Here is a 19,613-nt window from a genome sequence, read left to right as displayed (position 1 = left end):
AATGTGGCCGGAACCTGGGTTCTTCGAATTCGTAAGCCTTCTTCTCCCGTGCTCTTTCTTTTTCCTGAATCTCCATTTTTTTTGATACTTGCTTTTGCGACGTTGGGACCAGCCGGGGGGGCTAGTCTTCAAAGACAGTCCGGTTCCGCTGCCAAAGGACAAGGCCGTGGCAGCGGCGAATCGACTCGTGGCCGAGCGGGACAAGAATGCAAGGGAGCAGATGAAGAAGAAGAAAGCCCTAGATGATCTCTAGTGGACCCCACTAGGGTGTATACATGTTGGCAACACATGTATACATGCATAGGAGCCCTAGGTGTAGTGTGGAAATAGGAATAGAAATAGAAAAGGAATTGGAAAAAGGGAGGAAAATAGAAAAGCCAAACAAGCCCAGCAGCAGCAAGCAGCCCAGCCCCCCGCCGACCCACGCGCCCGAGCGGCCTAGTACATGTGCCCTCTCCCACGCGCGCCGGCCTGCTTCGCCTGAGCCATGGCCCTACACTGCGTCCGTGCGCCCGCGCGTGGCCGAGCCGGCCCAGCGGCCCGCCACCGTGTCAAGTCGCCCTTCTGCTGCCGCTGACTGGTGGGCCCGCCCTGTTATCCCCTACCCTACTCCCCTTCTCTACTTTAAGCGAAGCAGAGCATCACGCCGTGCCGCTCGCCGCGCCAGCCGTCCATGCTCTGCCCCTTGCCCGTACGCACGCGGATGCTCACCACGTCGTCAATCCGCGCCACCACCTACCCCAGCTAGCGCCCGCTTGACCACTGACATGAGCGCCATGGCCCGTGACCCTCATAGCACGCCTACCACTGTCGTACCCACCCTTGACCAGCCACCGCACGAAAACAGGAGCACCAAGGCAACCATGCTCACCCCTGCTCCCTAAAACCCTAAGTCAGAGCCCCTGATCGCCTTCCACGTGCCCCCTTCCCCTCCATCCACCGTCCGCCGCCACCATGGACGTGGCCACCCTATAAAACCCCCTCCTTGGAGCCCTAGCGCCTTCCCTTCACCCCACCGCCACTCTATGGCAACCCATGAACCACCACGACACCCTAGAGGAGGAGAAAGAGGAAGGAGGAGGAGAGAGGGAAGGAGTCGAGCCCACTGGAGTCGCCCGAGCTCGCTAGAGAATAAGACAGTGCCTCGATCGTCTTCCTCATTATTGCTGCTCGGCACGACACTGCACCACCTCACCACGGCCTCAACTCGCCACCGCACCACCATCCTACCTACCCCCGCCACCATGGTGATCCCCCGACGTCGCTCTCCCGTGCTCACCACCATGGACGTGTCAAGCCACGCAGCCAAGTTCTCCCCCTTGGGAGGGCCAAAGGCCACCCTTTTCACCGATCTGGTGCACCGCACACACACACAAACGTACACGACCAAGGACCCAGCCTTGCCGAGCCTTGGATGCTCGGGAATGCCGGTGTGCCCTCATCGCACACCGCACAGTCGCCATGGCTGAGGCCACCCATGGTGTCGCCAAGTTTCGGCCGCCTCAGGCCAGTAGAGATAGGACAAGCACCTTGGTGAGCTTTGCCTCGCCGAGGAACATGACGTGGGCTAGGTAGAAAGGGAAGGAGACCCTCAGGAGCCGCTGGTCGTATTCCACCTCGTCGAAGCCACGCGCCTCCCATGCCACCGCCGCATTCTCGCCGATCTTGGCCATCTCGTGACACGAGAAGGGGCTAATGAGGTTCGCTGTCACCCCACGCACCCCGCCGTGTAGCTGGTTGGATGAAAGGCCCCCGCCTTGCCTTGTTTCACCATAGCCACAAGCTCACCGAAGCTCTGTCGCGCCTCTAGGTCACCGCCGGTGAGTCCTTTGCTTTCCCCATGGCCCAATCGGAGAAAGGAGCCACCATTGGCTTCAATTAAGGCCACAGAGACCTTGTCGCAGCGCGCCATCGCCGCCGCGACTTCGCTGCCATGGCTATCCCTGCCAGAGCCCTTAGCGCCGCTCCTGGAGCCCTAGCCGTGACCTCCATGGCATGGGGAAGCTAATGGAGATTTCCTTGGAGCCTTACCGTCACCCAGAGCACCTCACCACCGACCCCACACCGCTGCGAGCTACCGTGCGTCGCTGCTGGACTTCACTGGTGGCCAAAGTGTCATTTTTAGCCCGCCGGTGGACTCACTGTCACCTCGCGAAGCCGTAGAGCCCCTTAGCCAACCCGCTAGGTCGCCGTATCACGTGGCCAAGCGAGCTCACCACCGGCGGAGGGCGCCACTGTGAGTAACAGAGGAGAGGGGGAGGCAGCCGCGCCCCTTTGCCGTTTTGGGTGTGTGGTGAGGGTTGAGTCGATCGGGTAGGATCTTACGACGAGTCATTGGAGGAGTCTTGTCAGGGGGGTGTGACCTGGCATCCCCTATGAGTGGTACTTGTGGTGGGTGCATGTGAGATGAGGAGATCCTGGGGTGGAGTGTCTTTGTGGGATGAAGCCCCAGGATGGAGGTGTCATCGAGGCATAGGGTGCTATTTATCCCTTGTTGAGAAGATATCATGTCTGGTCCCCCTAAGGACTGGTATGTCGAGAGAACCAGATCATAGGACCCTATGTACACACCACTCGCTCCTGAATGGGAGGGGGCAGTTACCCGACCAGCTAGGACAGTGCCACTATTGCTAGGTTGGAAGTGGATAGTGTAGGGAGGTACGAGCGTATGGCCCACACCCTCCTAAGATAGTATAGTGACCTTTGGGGTCCTGGTACTATGTCTCACAGTCTTAGCGTGCCAGTGGACTCTGGGGTGGCCTAGGGCTGAGTGGTAAGGTGGCACCATACCGGTTGGGAGGCAGTTGGTATCAACCTAGGCGGGGCATTGCCGATGATGGTGATCTTGTGGTTCTAGGTGTACAGGCTCTGCAGAGTTAATCGATCTATACGTATAGTCACATCCTCGGATATGGACATTCCTATGACCTACGCTTCCCTTGATTAGTGAGTGGAGTCCTTTCTTCTCTCTCCCTGGGTTCTTGTGTTGGTCTCCAGCTTTGGCCGATGAGGCAAGGTACGAGCGGGAGTCGTCCTTGTCGCCTTGAGATTGTGAGAGTGGAGAGATGTGTGTGATGGGATAGAAGAACATGTGGATGAGATGGGTTAAAACTTGGTGAATTATTATTACAACTTGACATACTTGCATAGGAAACCACAGCCACAAATAGGTCTTTTGCTCTACCCTTGCATTCCACTACCACATAGCAAACGCAAAGCATAGGGTGGGAGCCAGTGGCCAGTACAAATCATACTGGTAATTGTTTGATAGGTTCTGAGCCCGAGTACGACTACCAGGGAGATGATTGGGAGGATTAGAGGTCTTGTTCCTACGCTCAAGTTTGGTTTGAGAAGATGGAGTTGACGTCCACTGCCTTTCTACTTGATGTTGTTCTGGTTATTGTATGCTCTGAATGATTCCTCCAAGTGGCCATGTAATAATGAGTAAACCTTGTTATTTGTACTCTCTTGAGACAGGTATTCGATATATGACTGATATCGACTATTATTTGTTGATGTGATGGGATGATCACCTATGACAATCACGTTATACTTCGAATATGTGGATTTCCCTTCGAGGAAATTGAGTTCGTTTTAGTTTGATATCAGAGCCATACGTGACCCTAGGATGAGACCCTTTGGATTGGACAGTAGAAATAGGAGTGGAACATGTCTTTTTTCGGTTATATGTACCGACCTTGCACCTTTTTATGCATGCCTTATCTTTTTCTAGTCTGCTAATTTCCTTTTTATGGACCATTTTGCAGATGGCACTAGCAGTTGAGCTTCCCATCGACGGTCTAAGCTACTGGGGTTTTGCTCAGATGCTCTATGATGTCCTTGAGGAGCTCAATGTCCCTACCAAGCAGGTTGAGTACGTCTGTCGTGGCGAACCTAGACCTGACGGACTATAGGGCCACGTCGTCATCCACCTCAGGGTTCCTATGAGTGAGACCCTACTGGAGCTGCACGCCTTCTAGGAGCTATAGGTGGAGACCTCCATCGCAGCTTGTGTTTAGTCTGTTTCGTGTTTGGCCCTTTGTCGCGTGATGTGTGACACCCACGAGTACCTCAGGAGGGGACCGTACCTCTTGCTTCCCCAAGCCCTAAACCTTACCTAGATTACTAGGAGGCAGGTCATGGCCATGGAGCAGACTGTCTACGCCGAGGAGGGCCCTTGCCTTCAGGTATTTGGATAGTACATCCTCTACCAGGATAGGTACATCATGGAGGTTGAGTCTTAGAACCGTCGGTACTAGGACATGCTGTTCCAGGCTAACGAAGCCTTCTTCGAGGAAGAGAAGAAGAAGGAAGTACTCAAGGATACCATCTATTTGGAGCATGAGGGCTATGAATGCATGGAGGCCTACTACAAGGCATGTGAGAGCAAGCTGAAGGAGGAGATTGCAGATTTGAGAGACATGGCTGGAGACCTTGGGCTCCATAATGACTACTTAGACTGCAAGGTGCTTGAGCTTGAGGAAGCCCTTGAGCGCAAGAAGAGGTGCCTGAGGGATCACATTGAAATGGAGAAGAGGTATGGTTTCAGGAAGATGATGCTGGAGAGCCATTACAACATGTTGTAGAGGGAGGTGGTTTAGTTGAGCATTGACACCACTCACAACCAGCGCCACCTTATTGAGTACATGAAGTACACAGAGTTCTAGAAGGATAGGGTAGATAGGATAAGCTAGGCATGGGTTGACACCAACATCAGGCAAGTCAAGGAGTTTAAGGAGATGCAGAAGTTCCTACCCCCTATGTCACGCAAGAGGCCATGCAAGGAGTCCTTCTGGGTTGAGCCCACTAAGCTCAATCTGAAGGCATGCCCTTCCGAGGACTACCCTAAGGCCCTAAAGACCGAGCAGTTGGAGGAGGCCCTAGAGTACATCTCGAGGATGCACCACACTGATGCAGAGCTCCAGGCGATGGATGCTAGCACTTCACCACCACGTAGTTGGAGTTAGCTTCCTAGTGATGCTCTAATAATGTAGTAGATGTAGTGTTGATGATGAGCTCTCTGTGGCTATGAGACCTGACTCACTTTTAGGAGTAGAGTAGAATGTCCCTCTTTTGGAGCCTACCTGCGTGTAGTGTGATTCCCCATGAGTTTCTGGTGTAGCTACTAGAGACATCGCCATGTAATAAAGTCATGTAATGAATGTTTAGATCTTAATGATTCTTATGGTTGTTCCTGCTTCTTTGTTTGAATGTATGGCTAGAATTAAATTATTAATTGAATTGCTAAAAAATCATCTAACCATTAATAACAACTTGTAACCTAACATTTGCAGAAAAGTTGTCGTGTCACCGCTCAGAACATCTGAACCATCGCTCTCCATTCCCCATGCCCGCTGGCCGTGGTCGTGGTCATGGCCGTGGGCATGGGAGAGGACACACTGCCGCTCACGCTGCCCTTAACCTCGATGAGGAGGTACCACCTGCTAGAGAGCAGCACATGGAGGAGCCCATCCTAGAGGAGCTAGGCATAGCCCAACTTGGGGGGCGAGGATGCTCCACCTAGGGGTGAGGATGCTCCACCACCACCACCACTCCTGTCTGAGGTGATGGACCGCTAGACATGTCTCATGGAGACACTGGCTAAGGGGTTGTTGCGCCGCAATGGGGGAAAGCCCAATGACTTCTAGAGGAAGTTGGAGGGTTTCCTCAAGCTGAGGCCCCCTGCCTTCGATAGCTCAGATGATGACCCCATCGCCATCGAGGATTGGCTGCATGAGATGGAGAAAACGCTAGACCTAACCACTTGCTCTGACAAGGAGTGTGTTGGAGCCGCATCCCACTAGCTCACTAGTGCCGCATGTGCGTGGTGGGACAGCTACTGTTACACCCACGCTGACCCCATGCACATCTCATGGGAGGAGTTCGCCGAAGCCTTCCGCGAGCACCACGTGTCCGATGGCATGATCGATGCCAAAGTGGAAGAGTTCTGCAACATTTCCCAGGGACCCCAGAAGATCTAGGAGTACGCCAACTGCTTCACTCGCATGATGAGGTATGCTCCCGGTGAGATAGACTTCGAGAAGAAAAAGATGTACTTCTTCAAGAAGGGTCTGAACACACGCCTCAAGTTGGCCCTCTCGGGTCATACCTGCTACACCCTCCAAGAGATGATTAACAAGGTCCTGGTGATTGAGAGGGATCGGCTGGAGGCTGATGCCCTCTACAAGGAGAAGAAGCACCAGTCTGAGAGCACCTCTCATGCCCCACCATCTTAGAGGTTGCGTGCTCATGAGCCCTCACAGCCTTGCTCTCATGCCATCTAGGGAGCCACACCAGCTCGAGCCGTGGAGGTGCTACCCACACCGCCAACTACCACCACCCCGCTCAGAGTCGCCCTGCCTAGAGCCCTACCACATGGAAGACCGCTACGCCCACTACCATAGGCAGTGTGCCCTTCACTTGCTTCGGCTGTAGTCAGTCAGGCCACAAGGTCACTAACTACCCCATGAAGAATGTCACACCACCTGCTTCGACCCTAGCAAGACAAGCTTTGGTTCAGGGTACGCCGCACAAGAACGTTGCTGGAGCCGCCCGTGGTCGCCTCACCCATCTGATTGCGGAGGACACCCAGAACACCCCCAACATGGTGTATGGTATGTTCATTATGCATGGAGCTACAACTTCGGTATTGTTTGATTCAGGTGCTACCTATTCTTACATATCCGCCAAGTTTGCACGGGAGCATAGCATACCAGTGACTCCACGCAAGGAGCCTATAGACACTAGTTCACCCTTGGGTCGCATTATATGCACAAAGAGATGTCAAAGAGTGAGCATCATCATTAAGGGTCAACCCTTTCTAGCCAATCTTACCTTGCTTCCCTCTGATGGACTGGATGTCATACTAGGGATGGATTGGCTGACTCAACACAAGGGAGTAATATCTTGCTCACGATGGTATGTGGAGATAACACACCCGAGTGGTCATGTAATCTGATGTGAGCCCAACCTTGATAGGACAGTTTCCATGTTGTGTGCCTTGGAAGCCAAGTCAGTTGAGGAGGTGCCCATAGTATGTGTGTACCCTAATGTGTTCTCCGAAGAGTTGCCAGGTATGCCACCTGATCGGGATGTGGAGTTTGTGATTGACCTTCTACCTAGTACGGGATCTATTGCTAAGAGGCCCTACTGCATGTTGCTTGATGAGCTAGAGGAACTCAAGAAATAGCTCAAGGAGTTGTCTGACAAGGGGTACATTAGGCCCAGTGCTTCACCCTGGGGTTCCCCTATCTTGTTTGTGAAGAAGAAGGATGGTTCCATGAGGATGTGCATTGACTATCGGAACTTGAATGCTGTGACTGTCAAGAACAAGTACCCACTGCCAAGGATAGATGATTTGCTAGACCAGCTAAGGAATGCCAAGTTCTTTTCCAAGATTGATCTCTCATCGGGGTACCATCAGATGAAGATCAGGACTGAGGACATTCCCAAGACAACCTTTGTCACTAGGTATGGGCATTATGAGTTCACCGTTGTGTCTTTTGGACTCACCAATGCCCCTACCTACTTCATGAATATGATGAACAAGGTGTTCATGGAGGAGCTAGATAAGTTTGTGGTGGTATTCATCGATGACATTCTTGTCTATTCGGCCACTACAGAAGAACATGAGCAGCATCTGAGAGTAGTGCTGGAGAAGCTAAGGTAGAATCTGTTATACGCCAAGTTCAACAAGTGTGAATTTTGGCTTGAAGAAGTCACTTTCTTAGGTCACATTCTCACTGCTGAGGGAGTAGCTATTGATCCCGCCAAGATAGAAGCTATAAAAGAATGGGAATAACCCCACAATGTGACTGATATCCGGAGTTTTCTTGGGTTGGTAGGATATTACCGCCGGTTCATTGAGAACTTTTCCAAGATAGCCAAGCCGATGACCAACCTTCTGAAGAAGACCAATGAGTTTGAGTGGATGCCTGAGTGCGAGCAAAGCTTCTAGACCTTGAAACAGAAGCTTACCACCACTCCGATGTTAGCATTTCCTGACATTCAACAAGACTTTGTGGTCTATTGTGATGCGTACCGATAGGGACTCGGCTATGTTCTGATGTAAAATGGGAGAATTATAGCTTATGCTTCCCGCCAACTAAAGGACCATGGGCAACACTACCCTACCCATGATCTTGAGCTTGCAGCTGTTGTGCACGCCCTAAAGATCTAGAGACACTATCTGATCATGAACAAATGTGACATCTACATGAATCACAAGAGTCTAAAGTACCTTTTCACTAAGGATGATTTGAACATGAGACAACACCAATGGCTAGAGCTAATTAAGGACTACAACTTGGAGATACACTATCACCCAGGGAAAGCTAATGTAGTCGCAGATGCCCTAAGTCATAAGGGCTATTGCCACAGTCTGATGACAGAAGCCATACCACCAGAGCTGAGTCAAGAGATGGAGTACCTTAGACTCTAAATCCTACCAAAGGGGATGCTGAATGAGCTTCGAGTGCAGTACAATCTTGAAGATCGAATCCGCAAAGCCCAGCAAGAATGCCCCGAAATCTAGGAAATTCGAGAGCTCATGTAGCTAGGAAAGTGTCCTGAGTTCAGAGAAGATGAACAGGGAGTGTACTAGTACAAAGATAGAATTTGTGTACCCTCTGATGCAGCCTTGCGAGAGGAGATCCTAGCCAAGCAGATCCACCTAGGAAGTACCAAGATGTATGTTGATCTGAAGAAGATCGTCTGGTGGAAGAATATGAAAATTGATATTGTAGGGCATGTCACGCGTTGTGACATCTGCAATAGGATCAAGGCCGAGGACCAAACACTGGTAGGACTATTGAAGCCCTTAGATGTTCCGATGTGGAAGTGGGAAAGCGTATCCATGAATTTTATAGTGGGTTCACCTCGAACCCCGAAAGGCCATGACTCGACCGGGTAATTGTTGATAGATTGACCAAGGTAGCTCACTTTGTAGTTGTGAGGAATGACTACAGAACTAAGAAGCTCATAGATCTCTATGTGGATAACATTCTCAGGCTTCACGGAGCCCCTGTGAGCATAGTGTCTGATTGAGGGACGCAATATGTGTCCAAGTTTTGGAAGAGTCTCCACAAAGCTATCAGGACTTGGCTGGATTACATCACCGCTTACCACCCTCAGACGGATAGCCAGATAGAGAGAGTGAACCAGATCTTGGAGGATTTGCTCTAAGCTTGTGTTCTAAAATATGGGTCTAATTGGGAGAAGAGTTTGCCACACGTAGAGTTTTCGTACAATAATAGCTACCAGGCTAGTCTCAAGATGTCACTATTTGAGGCCTTGTATGGGAGGAAGTGTAGGACCCCTATGATGTGGTTAGAAGTTGGGGAGAGATTGTTCTTTGGACCCATAAAGATTAAGGATACCGAGGAAGGAGTCACCCAAGTGCGAGAGAATATGAGAATTGCTCAAAGCCGACAGAAGAGTTACACAGATAAAAGGTGAAGAGACCTTAAGTTCAAAGTTGGGGATTATGTTTATCTCAGTCTCCCCACTTCGAGGCACCATCAGGTTCCATGTGAAAGGGAAGTTGGCGCCAAGGTATGTAGGACCTTACCGGATTTGTCAGAGAGTTGGGAAGCTAGCCTATAAGTTGGAACTACCTCAGGAATTGACCGGAGTGCACCCAGTATTCCATGTATCCCAACTCGTAAGTGCTTGAAGCTACTAGATGAGCAAGTACCTACAGAGGCACTTGATATACAAGACACTCTAGAGTACAAGGAGCACCCGATACAGATACTTGACAGAGCCGAGAAGGAAACTAGAAGCACGATCATACCTATGTGCAAGGTTTAGTACAACCACACAGAACGAGAAGCCACTTGGGAGAAAGAGTTAGAACTTCAGATGCTTTACCCCTACCTCTTTGAAAGGAATGCCTCACCTTAAATCTTGGGAAGAGATTCCTATGAGGGGGGAGGACTGTAACAACCCAGGTTTTCCAATAACCCAAAAATCTGAACTTAAAAAGTTTTCTAACAAAACCCATGCATGGTGAGTGTGCATACTAGGAAACAACCCATGTAGTTACACAAGTAGAACCCAAGTTAGCATGGTTGAGCATTGTTGCATTTTAATTCCACTTGTGAGTTGCTTCTTTATGATTTTATGTGATGCAATAAAATCAATTAAACCTTTCAACAAACTATTGTGTGTGTTGCCAACCTATGCTTGGACCCTAAAGCCCTATATGACCTCTAGTGGACCCCACTAGGGTGTATACATGTTGGCAACACATGTATACATGCATAGGAGCCCTAGGTGTAGTGTGGAAATTGGAATAGAAATAGAAAAGGAATTGGAAAAAGGGAGGAAAATAGAAAAGCCAAAGAAGCCCAGCAGCGGCAAGCAGCCCAGCCCCCGTCGGCCCACACGCCTGCGTGGCCCAGCACCTATGCCCTCTCTTGCACGCGAGCTGCCCTGCTTCGCCCGTGCCGTGGCCCAGCACTGCGTCCACGCTCCCGTGCACGCGCCCGCGCCCGCGTGTGGCCGAGACGGCTCAGCAGCGGCCCACCACAGCGCCACGCCCCGCCATGTCACCCTTCCGCTGCCGCTGATTGGTGGGCCCGCCCTGTCTTCCTCTACCCTGCTCCCCCACTCTGCTTTAAGCAAAGCAGAGCATCATGCCACGCCGCTCACCGCGCTAGCCGTCCAAGCCCTGGCCCCTCCCCCGTACGCACACGGATGCTTTCCACGTCGATGATCCACGTCACTACCTACCCCAGCTGCCGCTTGCCTACCCGCTGACGCAAGCGCCATGGCCCGTGACCCTCACAGCGCGCCTACCACCGCCTGCCACCGCCGTACTCGCCCTTGACTGGCAGCCACACGAAAACAGGAGCACCAAGGCAACCGCGCTCAGCCCCGCTCCCCTAAAACCCTAAGCCGGAGCCCCTAGTCGCCTTCCACGTGCCCCTTTCCCCTCCATAATTTGGGTCTTTTTTAGTAGTAGAGAAATGTTTAGTAATAGGTGAAGATCCTTCATACTTCTAAATTGACTAGGAACATGAGGGTATTTAACACATCAGCGTGCACGCAACTCTTAGTCTGTGCAGCAGGTATGGCAGTATGATCTGGAAACACAATAAAGAAAGCACTATGTGATTGTAATGGTCTAGGCTGTTAATAGATTTGCCAAATGATTTCTGTAGAGCTCAAAGGTAACATTGGTGGCACCTGGCAGTATTATGTTTCATTTGTAAAAGAAATTAGTAGTTGATGGTCATGGTCATATGAGGAGTTCTTGATTGATGCTGTTTATGCGCTGTCACTTTCCTGCTAAACTAAGTTTCCAATGTGACTTGGCTATGTGCCTATGTATCCTCCTTGGAATGTGATTGATGAATGTATCCCTGCAGTAATGATTATCATCCAATTGTAACACATGGATATAGATTATTATGTTAGCTTCCAACAACAAATAATAGTTCTAAAAAGTAAGTTAATCTTTTTTATCCTGACAAAATTTCTACAAGAGACTTCTAACTATATGGGAAGAAGAATTTAACATCTTGATTTTGGTCTAAACAAGATGTTGGGCCAAGACTAAATAATATCTCGTGAAAATGTGTGACTCCCGTTACAACGCACGGGCTCTTACCTAGTTTGAAAAAAGAACCATCCAAATGTGTCCAAAACCAATTCCAATAAAAAAGGGAATAGATCGATGATGAAAAATTATATGTTTATGTAAAATTTGACATGCAACAAAAATCTATGCAAGATAAAAAAAAATGTGAAACCAACACTTAAATAGTTGCAGGTTTTGGTCAGCCACCAACAATATACAGCATGTTCGCTTGGTCGTAAACGATCGTGGATTATAAGCCAGACCAGTATTTTTCTCTCACACCAAACCAGCCAGCAGTAATAATCCACGATCGTTTCAGCTGAAACAAAAAGGCTAATAGATTCGAGCACGGACGGACCTAGAAATCTGCTAAGTCCAAGACTGAACCATGTAATAAAGAATTAAATTATTTTTCCTTTAATTTATATAGCTAATGAAGGAGTAAGTTTATTTGGAGTTTTGTAGCCCATGACGGCACGGGCAGCCCTGCCCCTAGGTCCGCCACTAGTTCAAGTACTGAATTCACTTTTGTTATCTCTTTTTATAGATTTTTGTTGCACCTTAAAATTTTTTATGAGCATAGAACTTTGCAGCATCTATCATTCATATTTTTGTTGGAACTTGGCTTTCTTCAAATGACTTTGGGAGCATGGAGAGCACATGATACATTCTCGCTCGGTGACCACCGATCGGTGATCTGACGGCGTGGATCCGATGCCGATCCAATGACCCAAGGAGACCCGATTGCACAGGCCCATCCCGGCCCGTTCCACCGCGCGGCCTCCATTTCCCTAAGGGCTCGTTCGGTTACGGCTTTATGATGAAACGAACGTGGCCTAACACAGCCGAGAGGAAGCCGGCGGCGGCGAGGAGAATCCAATAGAACGCGAGCAGGCGGCGGCGATGGCATGGCGGGCGAGCCTGTCTCGGAGCGTGAAGGAGATCCGCGTCCTCTTCTGCCAGTCCTCACCGGCCAGCGCCGCTGCCCGGTACAAACCTCGCTCCTCTCTCCGATTCTTCCCGTCCGATTTGACTCTCTAAAGCTGCTGCTTCTGATTTGGTGCGTTACCGATCTGGTCGCCCGCAGGGAGTTCGTGAAGAAGAACTATGGTGACATCAAGGCCCGCAACCCCTCCCTCCCCTTCCTTGTCCGCGAGTGCTCCGGTGTCCAGCCTCAGCTCTGGGCTCGCTACGGTACGCATCCATCCATCTCTTCATCTTTCTTTCTTCTGCCGTGGCTGAAGATCTGATGTTGATTGGTTGGAGCCATTTCTTGGGTGGATTTCATTTCTTGGGTGGATTTCATATCTTTGACTGCCGTGTGGAATTGCTCAATCTGCACTGCCGGATCTTGCCGTTGGAGGTTTGTTCATATAAAAATGACGTGCATTTGAGGGAAGAGGAATTTAGGTGATTAGATTTATGAGAAATAAGTGTATAAATGTAAGCCCCATGTTGGTTTGTCATACTCAACTATAAACCTGCTAGAGTTTCTGCAATGAGAACCTGTTGACTTGGGGCCAATCCCTATGTTCATATGTGCTCTGCATCAGCATTCTGGTCGATCACAATGGTCTGTACCAGCATTTTATTCAGTAACTGCTAAATTTCCGGGGGAGCCCTTTGCGGTTTTATGTGATGTTCTTTTTTATTGTAGAGTAGACAATGCTCAACTTTACAGTCATGGTCAGACTGTTCCTCCACACACACAGTGTCTTGTATTCCCTCCGTTCCAAATTATATGTTGCATTAGCTTTGTCCTAAGTCGAACTTCTTTATTTTCGACTGAGTTTACGGAAAAATGCACCAACATCTACAACACTAGATTAGTTTCATTTAATTCGCCATGAAATATGTTTTGGTAGTTTAGTATTGAACCTGTAGATGTTAATGTAGTTTCCTAAATGTTTGGTCAATTTACATAAGTTTGACACAGGACAAAGCTAAAGTGTTCTATAATTTGGAACGGAGGGAGTAGTTTGTATTTTGTTTTCTCAGTTTGCTTACCTGCAGGTGCTGATTTTATATATTAATGACACTGATTTAATTTCACAGCCATATTGCAGTTCATGTTGTAAAGAAAATACCATGAAATTTGCTCTTAAAATGTTTAGCTTACTATGACCATAAGCACATACGGAACTATACTAAACTAGGTCAGGAGTGCTAAACAAAAATGACTTGTGATTTGTTGCTTATAATCCCCAAACCCTGCTTATTGGATATGTGCATTAAGCTGTTCTTTTAACTTAGTTTTTGGGGTCTTTCCTGACCATTGACAACTGAGAACCACCAGGATTAAAGAAGTCTCATAGTTCCAAGAGGTCAAGATACCCTAAAAGGTTAAAACCCAACCTTAGTTTGTGTAGCTGGAGTACCAGATGTGGTTGCTGGTGCAGGCTCGGTATGTGGACCAAAATACATACAAAGAATGTGAGATGAGGAGGTAACCAAATTGTAATGAGCTTCAAGGGCATCTGTTTGGTGGAATGGCTTCATATGCTTTAAGCCAAGCACTCCCTGGAACAATTTGGAAAGATGTAGGATTAGTATCACGATCTCACCTCCTAAATTCACTAATGTCTTCTCATGATCTATGTCCTGAGCATTTGATTTCCAGGGAACTAGATTTTATGCTTCTCAGCTAGACAAGCTGGAATAACCTCTGTTTATGGTACCAACTTTATCTTATTTTGGCAGATAAGTAACTCATAGGCTTCACTAATCAGTGGTGTTAGAGACTAGATCATCAATATGCGTTAAAGACATTGCATTAGATTATTGATTCTATTTTCCTTCTATGCATCCACTACCTTAGCTGAAAGAATGTGGAGAGCCATCAACCCATCATTATACAAGGCAATATTTTGTTATGTTTAAGAATTTTGTTTTACAAATGCACATTATATTTCAATGTGTCATTATTTCAAAACTTCTAGGCGCTAGGCAAGCGGTGGCCGAAGGGGTTCTGCCTAGCACTTCGGCATTCCTAGGCGTTGCCTAGGCATTTCTACTTTCTATGGGTGATTAGTGTATTCGCATGAAAAATAATGAAAATTTCGCATATCAGAACAAAAAATGATATTATCATGCATACATGAGCATGATAATTGTAGTTCATGTGTCTCCATCTCTAATTTGTCCCATTTTCATACATATATCAAACTCAAAGTATCTCTACACGGGAAATGCCTAAATGAAAAGCTGGGCAAGGCGGTGCAGCTCTACCTATAGCATCATGGGCGGAGCCAGCAGGTATTTAGATAGGCCCAGGACTACCCTGGATTTTGGTCCAGTACTATGCAGCCCAAGAGAATTTTGGCCCAGCACTCATCATCTACTCATCCTGGCATCCAGCCCAAGAGAATTTTAAATGTATTACTGCAATTTGGTTAATTTATGGTCATTTACATCTTTTTTTTTTCAAATTTACCGTATTGCATATAAAATTTTTTATCGTATTGCATATAAATTTTTTGACTAGGACTACCCTGGTTTCAAATCCTAGCTCCGCCACTGTAGAGCATAGGTGGTGCTAGGCGTCACCTTTCTGAGCAGAGATATGTGGACATCGATGCAGTTTTAATGAACTGGATATATGTTAAGGAAATAATTTGTAATTTGTAGCATTGTTAATAATTTCATCTCGTGAATCCAATTTATACTAGGATGGATTATGTTTGAGGATGCAGATTTATGTTTTCAATGGATCACAAAGGTGAAACCTTGTTTACATATAGTTCCAGGCGCTCAACTGTTGTTGAACCTTTATGTTTGTTATTACACTTTACATAGCACCAGGAATGAGGGCATTCTCATGGGAAGGCTCACGTTGACCTAACTTGTCACCATAAATAAATAACACAGGCGCACCCTAGATACCTTGGGGGAAATTGGTTGCTGACTTTGTTGTCCTGGCTTGCGGAATCTAGTTTTTATTTTTCCAACCAAAAGCATAACCTTTCTGTTTCTCCTGTATTACGTGAAACACAGAACCCAACGAAGCTTAAGTGATGAACCTTCACATGGTGTCAGACAATGTATGGACATTGCATATTGACTATTGCATTCTACCTTCAACTAAAGAATATGTTCTTTGTATATAAAGAACTAGAGCATATGTTTGCTGTATTGTGTATCTACAAGATTATCATGCCAAAGTGGAACTTAGTGTTTGGCCCTAATCATCTCCTTTTATTCTACTGTCAGATATGGGCGTGGAGAGATGTGTGAACTTGGATGGCCTGACAGAAGCACAGATTGATAAGAAGCTGGAGGAGCTTGCCAAGGCCGGCTAGTCTCTTAAAACCAAATAGTTTTGGAACTTGCATCATGTCTTGTGTTTAATGTTCCCAAATAAAATATACCATATCAGTGGACAACTGTTACTCTATCATTGTTCCTGTAGTGCGTGGAATGAAGTCTTCAGCCCTTATTTAGTTGGACCCCAAAATCCAAAAAGTTGCTACAGTACCTGTCACATCGAATGTTTGCGGTCCGTGCATGGAGCATTAAATGTAGATGAAAAGAAAAACTAATTGCACAGTTTGGTGGGAAATTGCGAGACGAACGTTTTAAGCCTAATTAGTCAATGTTTGGATACTATTTGCCAAATAAAAATGAAAGTGCTGCAGTAGCCCCAAAATCTAAATTTCACGAACTAAACAAGGGCTCAATTGGCTCTCTATCATTGTTCCTGTAGTGTCTGGAATGAAGTCTTCAATTGGCTCAACTTAATGTGAAGATTACGTGCTATATTGAAAAGGAAACAATCAATGATTTGATAACGAGATATATCTAGTACTTTTGGAATCGTGCTTGCTTCAGGGCAGTTATTGTGCATGATACTATAGTTCTGTGCATGACTTGAAATTGTGCAAACAAATGTATGGTTATTCTTTATTTTTTCTATACTTTGATGGTACCTAGAATTTTTTTTCTATACTTTGATGGCACCTACAATTTTTTTATTTGTATTGCTATGGCATGCATATGTAACATCTCATATGTATGTCCCATAGAAAAAGTGAAGATACGCATTTAAAAGAATTGTAGAATTTGTGGGGATGCCTAAAAACATTACGCCGTGTGCCATTAGGCTATGTTGCATGTAGACTTAGGCCAGTCTCCGTGGGGAGGGGGAGGTGTTGATCTGAGCTTCGATTGCATTTAATACTATGGCCATGTTTAGGACCTGTTTGGCACGGCTCCTCCTGAGGGGCTCCTCCGAAGGAGCCGGAGCCGTTTTGAAGAAGCCACAAATTGTGGTTCCTCCAAAACGGCTCCGACTTCTCTGTTTTTTACTGAAAAACGGCTCTTTCAAGAAAATGTTTGGCAGGGCTTCTCTGGAGGAGCCGGAGCCGGAGAGGAGCCCTGCCAAACAGGTTCTTAGTTTCACTAAATTCCCAACTTTGACACTATACAAAAAGAAGATTCTCCGTCACATCAAACTTGCGGTACATGCATGGAGTACTAAATGTTGACGAAATAAAAAACTAATTGCACAGTTTGATTGTACTTTGCGAGACGAACGTTTTGAGCCTAATTAGTCAATGATTAGACAATTATTACCAAATACAAACGAAATGCTACAGTGCGCTATAGTGCCTCGGGATTTCAGGCGGCGCCAACTTTGTGGCCAACTAAACATGGCCTATGACACATTAGTAGATTTGATGACTTCACGGGTTAATTATAAAGAGAGATAAAGAGAGTTTTCTCTAGATGAAACTATTTTGACATGATTACTGACTCTATGAGTCATGGAATTAAATATTTATGAAACCGTAGAATGAAACCTTGCATAGGCTGAGTTGATAGCTGAATCATATTGTTTTGTTGTTGTTGTTTTGTTAAGTGTTGTTATTCTTCTCTCTCCCATTTGTCATGTACTACTCTGACCTTCAAGCGTCTTCCCTATATTAGGTGCTCGGCACCCTTCATTCATAGCTTCGCTGGTATCTGGTATGAGTGGAAAATTATTTAGGTGGAGACATTTCGTCCGTTGATGGCGTCTAAAAAGCTGTAGAATAGAAGATTCCACTAGTTAATTTATTTATCTATTATTTCAATTCTTATTTTTATGTCACTAACTTTAGTTCAGCAAGGAGGTCTTGCTGTAAATAGGTCTTTTCAGAAAAGCCATATGAATGAATAGACATTATAGATATGCCATGCTACTCAACGGCTTCCTTTGTCTTACACACACAAACACACATGCGCACACACACGCACCTAATAGAGAGAATTCCTTGTGAGTCATTAAAAAAAATCGCAATCCTCTGTGAGCCACTGGAAAAGTTCAGCAGTCTTCAGCGCCACTGCTCCAACTTTTTTTGCCGTCCATGCCACTGCTGTTAGATTGGGCTCTAACGGTGTCAAACCACAGGTGTGAAAAGTTGAAAATACCCTTAAGTCTAAATATGTCATTAATTTTTTTGAGCATCTTAACGATTTCAAATGAAAAAACTCAAAACTAGAAAGTTGTAGATCTCGTCGAGATCTATAATTTTTATATAAAAATTATTTTCATTTAATTCCGCAAAAAAAATGATTTGATATGATTAATATATCTTAGAAAAATCATATATTTTTGTGGTATTAAAAGAAGATAATTTTTATATGAAAATTATAGATCTCGACCAGATCTACAACTTTCTAGTTTTGATTTTTTCCATTTTAAGTCGTTAAGATGCTCAAAAAAATTAATGACATATTTAGACTTAAGGGTATTTTCGACTTTTCACACCTGCAGTTTGACACCGTTAGAACCCAATCTAACGGCAGTGGCATGGAGGGGCAAAAAAAGTTGGAGCAGTGGCGCTGAAGACCGCTGAATTTTTCCAGTGGCTCACAAGGGATTGCGATCTTTTTTAATGGCCCACAAGGAATTCCCTGTGGCAGAACCTCCTAAGGAATTGGGCCCACATGCACCTATCGTTGTCTTAACAGACCTCGGATAGCGGACACGAGTTCCCAACAACTCAACAGGTCTGTCGGGTGTCCTCGGGAAACCCGAATCATCCACGATTCTCTTTTCAAACAGGATCCCAATCACAGTCATTGCAGATTACAACATTTTATTCAAACATATACCAGAGTAAAAGATAGCGGAAGTCTTAAGATAACATTATTACAAACCAGTTGTTTTCAAACTTACAATACCATAAGTGTTATACAACCATAGTAGCGGGATAATATTACATTAACTTTATTTATCATACAAACTAACGCCTTGTCCAAAGGCCATTCATTACTCCTCCTCATCGTTGACTTCAAACACCGACATGCAGCAGGGACCAAAACAAGCCTGCGCATGCGACTCGCCTGCAACAAGGGTTAACAAACCCTGAGTACAAAAGTACTCAACAAGACTAACCCGACGTAACGGGGTGTAAGACTTTAGAGATGCAGGGATTTGGGACAAGGTAAGGATGTAGCAAGATTCAAAAGTTCTTTGCCAAAAGCTTACTATCCTTCATTCTATTTTCAAGTTTACCACTAAGTTCTTTTAGTTCATTATCTCAACTAAATATACATTTCCCATATTCCATTCCTTTTCTCATATTTTAGTAATTCACCAGTACTACATTGCTTCTGTAATGAATCGAGTCTCCATATCCGCGGAGCACCGGCAATTCGAATTGATTCAAGTCCCAGCTGGGGATTCCTTATCACACGACATATGTAGAACTTAATCTTGCATACATCAACCTCGCTATCGGATCTTCCTATACTAAGCCGTCTCCACGCCACCCGAGAGCACAGCACACCTCAAATCCGGCCACATTCCAGCCACGAGGGTACACGCTACTCCCGCCATCTCTCCACTCCCAGTGCGCGGGCATTCGTCTTAGCATCGGATTAGCCGAAGTAGGCTTACCGGAGTATGTGACTAGTACTACAAAGTGTCTCGTTCAGAAGATCCACAATGAGTGGCCTTTAAGTGACATAGTCGGTAACATTACCCAACGTTCAAGATAAGTCACCCGGCTAGTCTCTAATTCATTCTACATTCTTTCTTTCTTTG

General features: G+C 46.5%; 1 protein-coding gene across 1 annotated transcript; it reads left to right on the top strand.

Annotated features, from left to right (window-relative positions):
* Window positions 1-12,356: 12,356 nt before the first annotated feature.
* On the top strand, window positions 12,357-16,037 carry LOC136513294 (NADH dehydrogenase [ubiquinone] 1 alpha subcomplex subunit 2-like). The gene is made up of 4 exons (XM_066507286.1): window positions 12,357-12,376; window positions 12,421-12,573; window positions 12,672-12,778; window positions 15,794-16,037. The coding sequence occupies exons 2-4, from the start codon at window positions 12,488-12,490 to the stop codon at window positions 15,880-15,882; spliced, it is 282 nt and encodes a 93-aa protein (XP_066363383.1). The 5' UTR covers window positions 12,357-12,376; window positions 12,421-12,487; the 3' UTR covers window positions 15,883-16,037.
* The last annotated feature ends 3,576 nt before the right edge of the window (window positions 16,038-19,613 follow it).

Source organism: Miscanthus floridulus, chromosome 16 (genome assembly GCF_019320115.1).
Source record: "Miscanthus floridulus cultivar M001 chromosome 16, ASM1932011v1, whole genome shotgun sequence".
Lineage (NCBI taxonomy): Eukaryota > Viridiplantae > Streptophyta > Magnoliopsida > Poales > Poaceae > Miscanthus > Miscanthus floridulus.
Note: the sequence above shows the minus strand (reverse complement) of the source record. Positions and strands in the feature narration are given on the sequence as shown.

Bases quoted from the DNA above. Each gene is read 5' to 3' on its own strand.
- LOC136513294 (XM_066507286.1), top strand. From the start codon at position 12,488: ATGGCATGGCGGGCGAGCCTGTCTCGGAGCGTGAAGGAGATCCGCGTC. The intron at 12,574-12,671 runs GTACAAACCTCG...GGTCGCCCGCAG, and splicing joins CCGGCCAGCGCCGCTGCCCG to GGAGTTCGTGAAGAAGAACT. The intron at 12,779-15,793 runs GTACGCATCCAT...TTCTACTGTCAG, and splicing joins TCAGCTCTGGGCTCGCTACG to ATATGGGCGTGGAGAGATGT.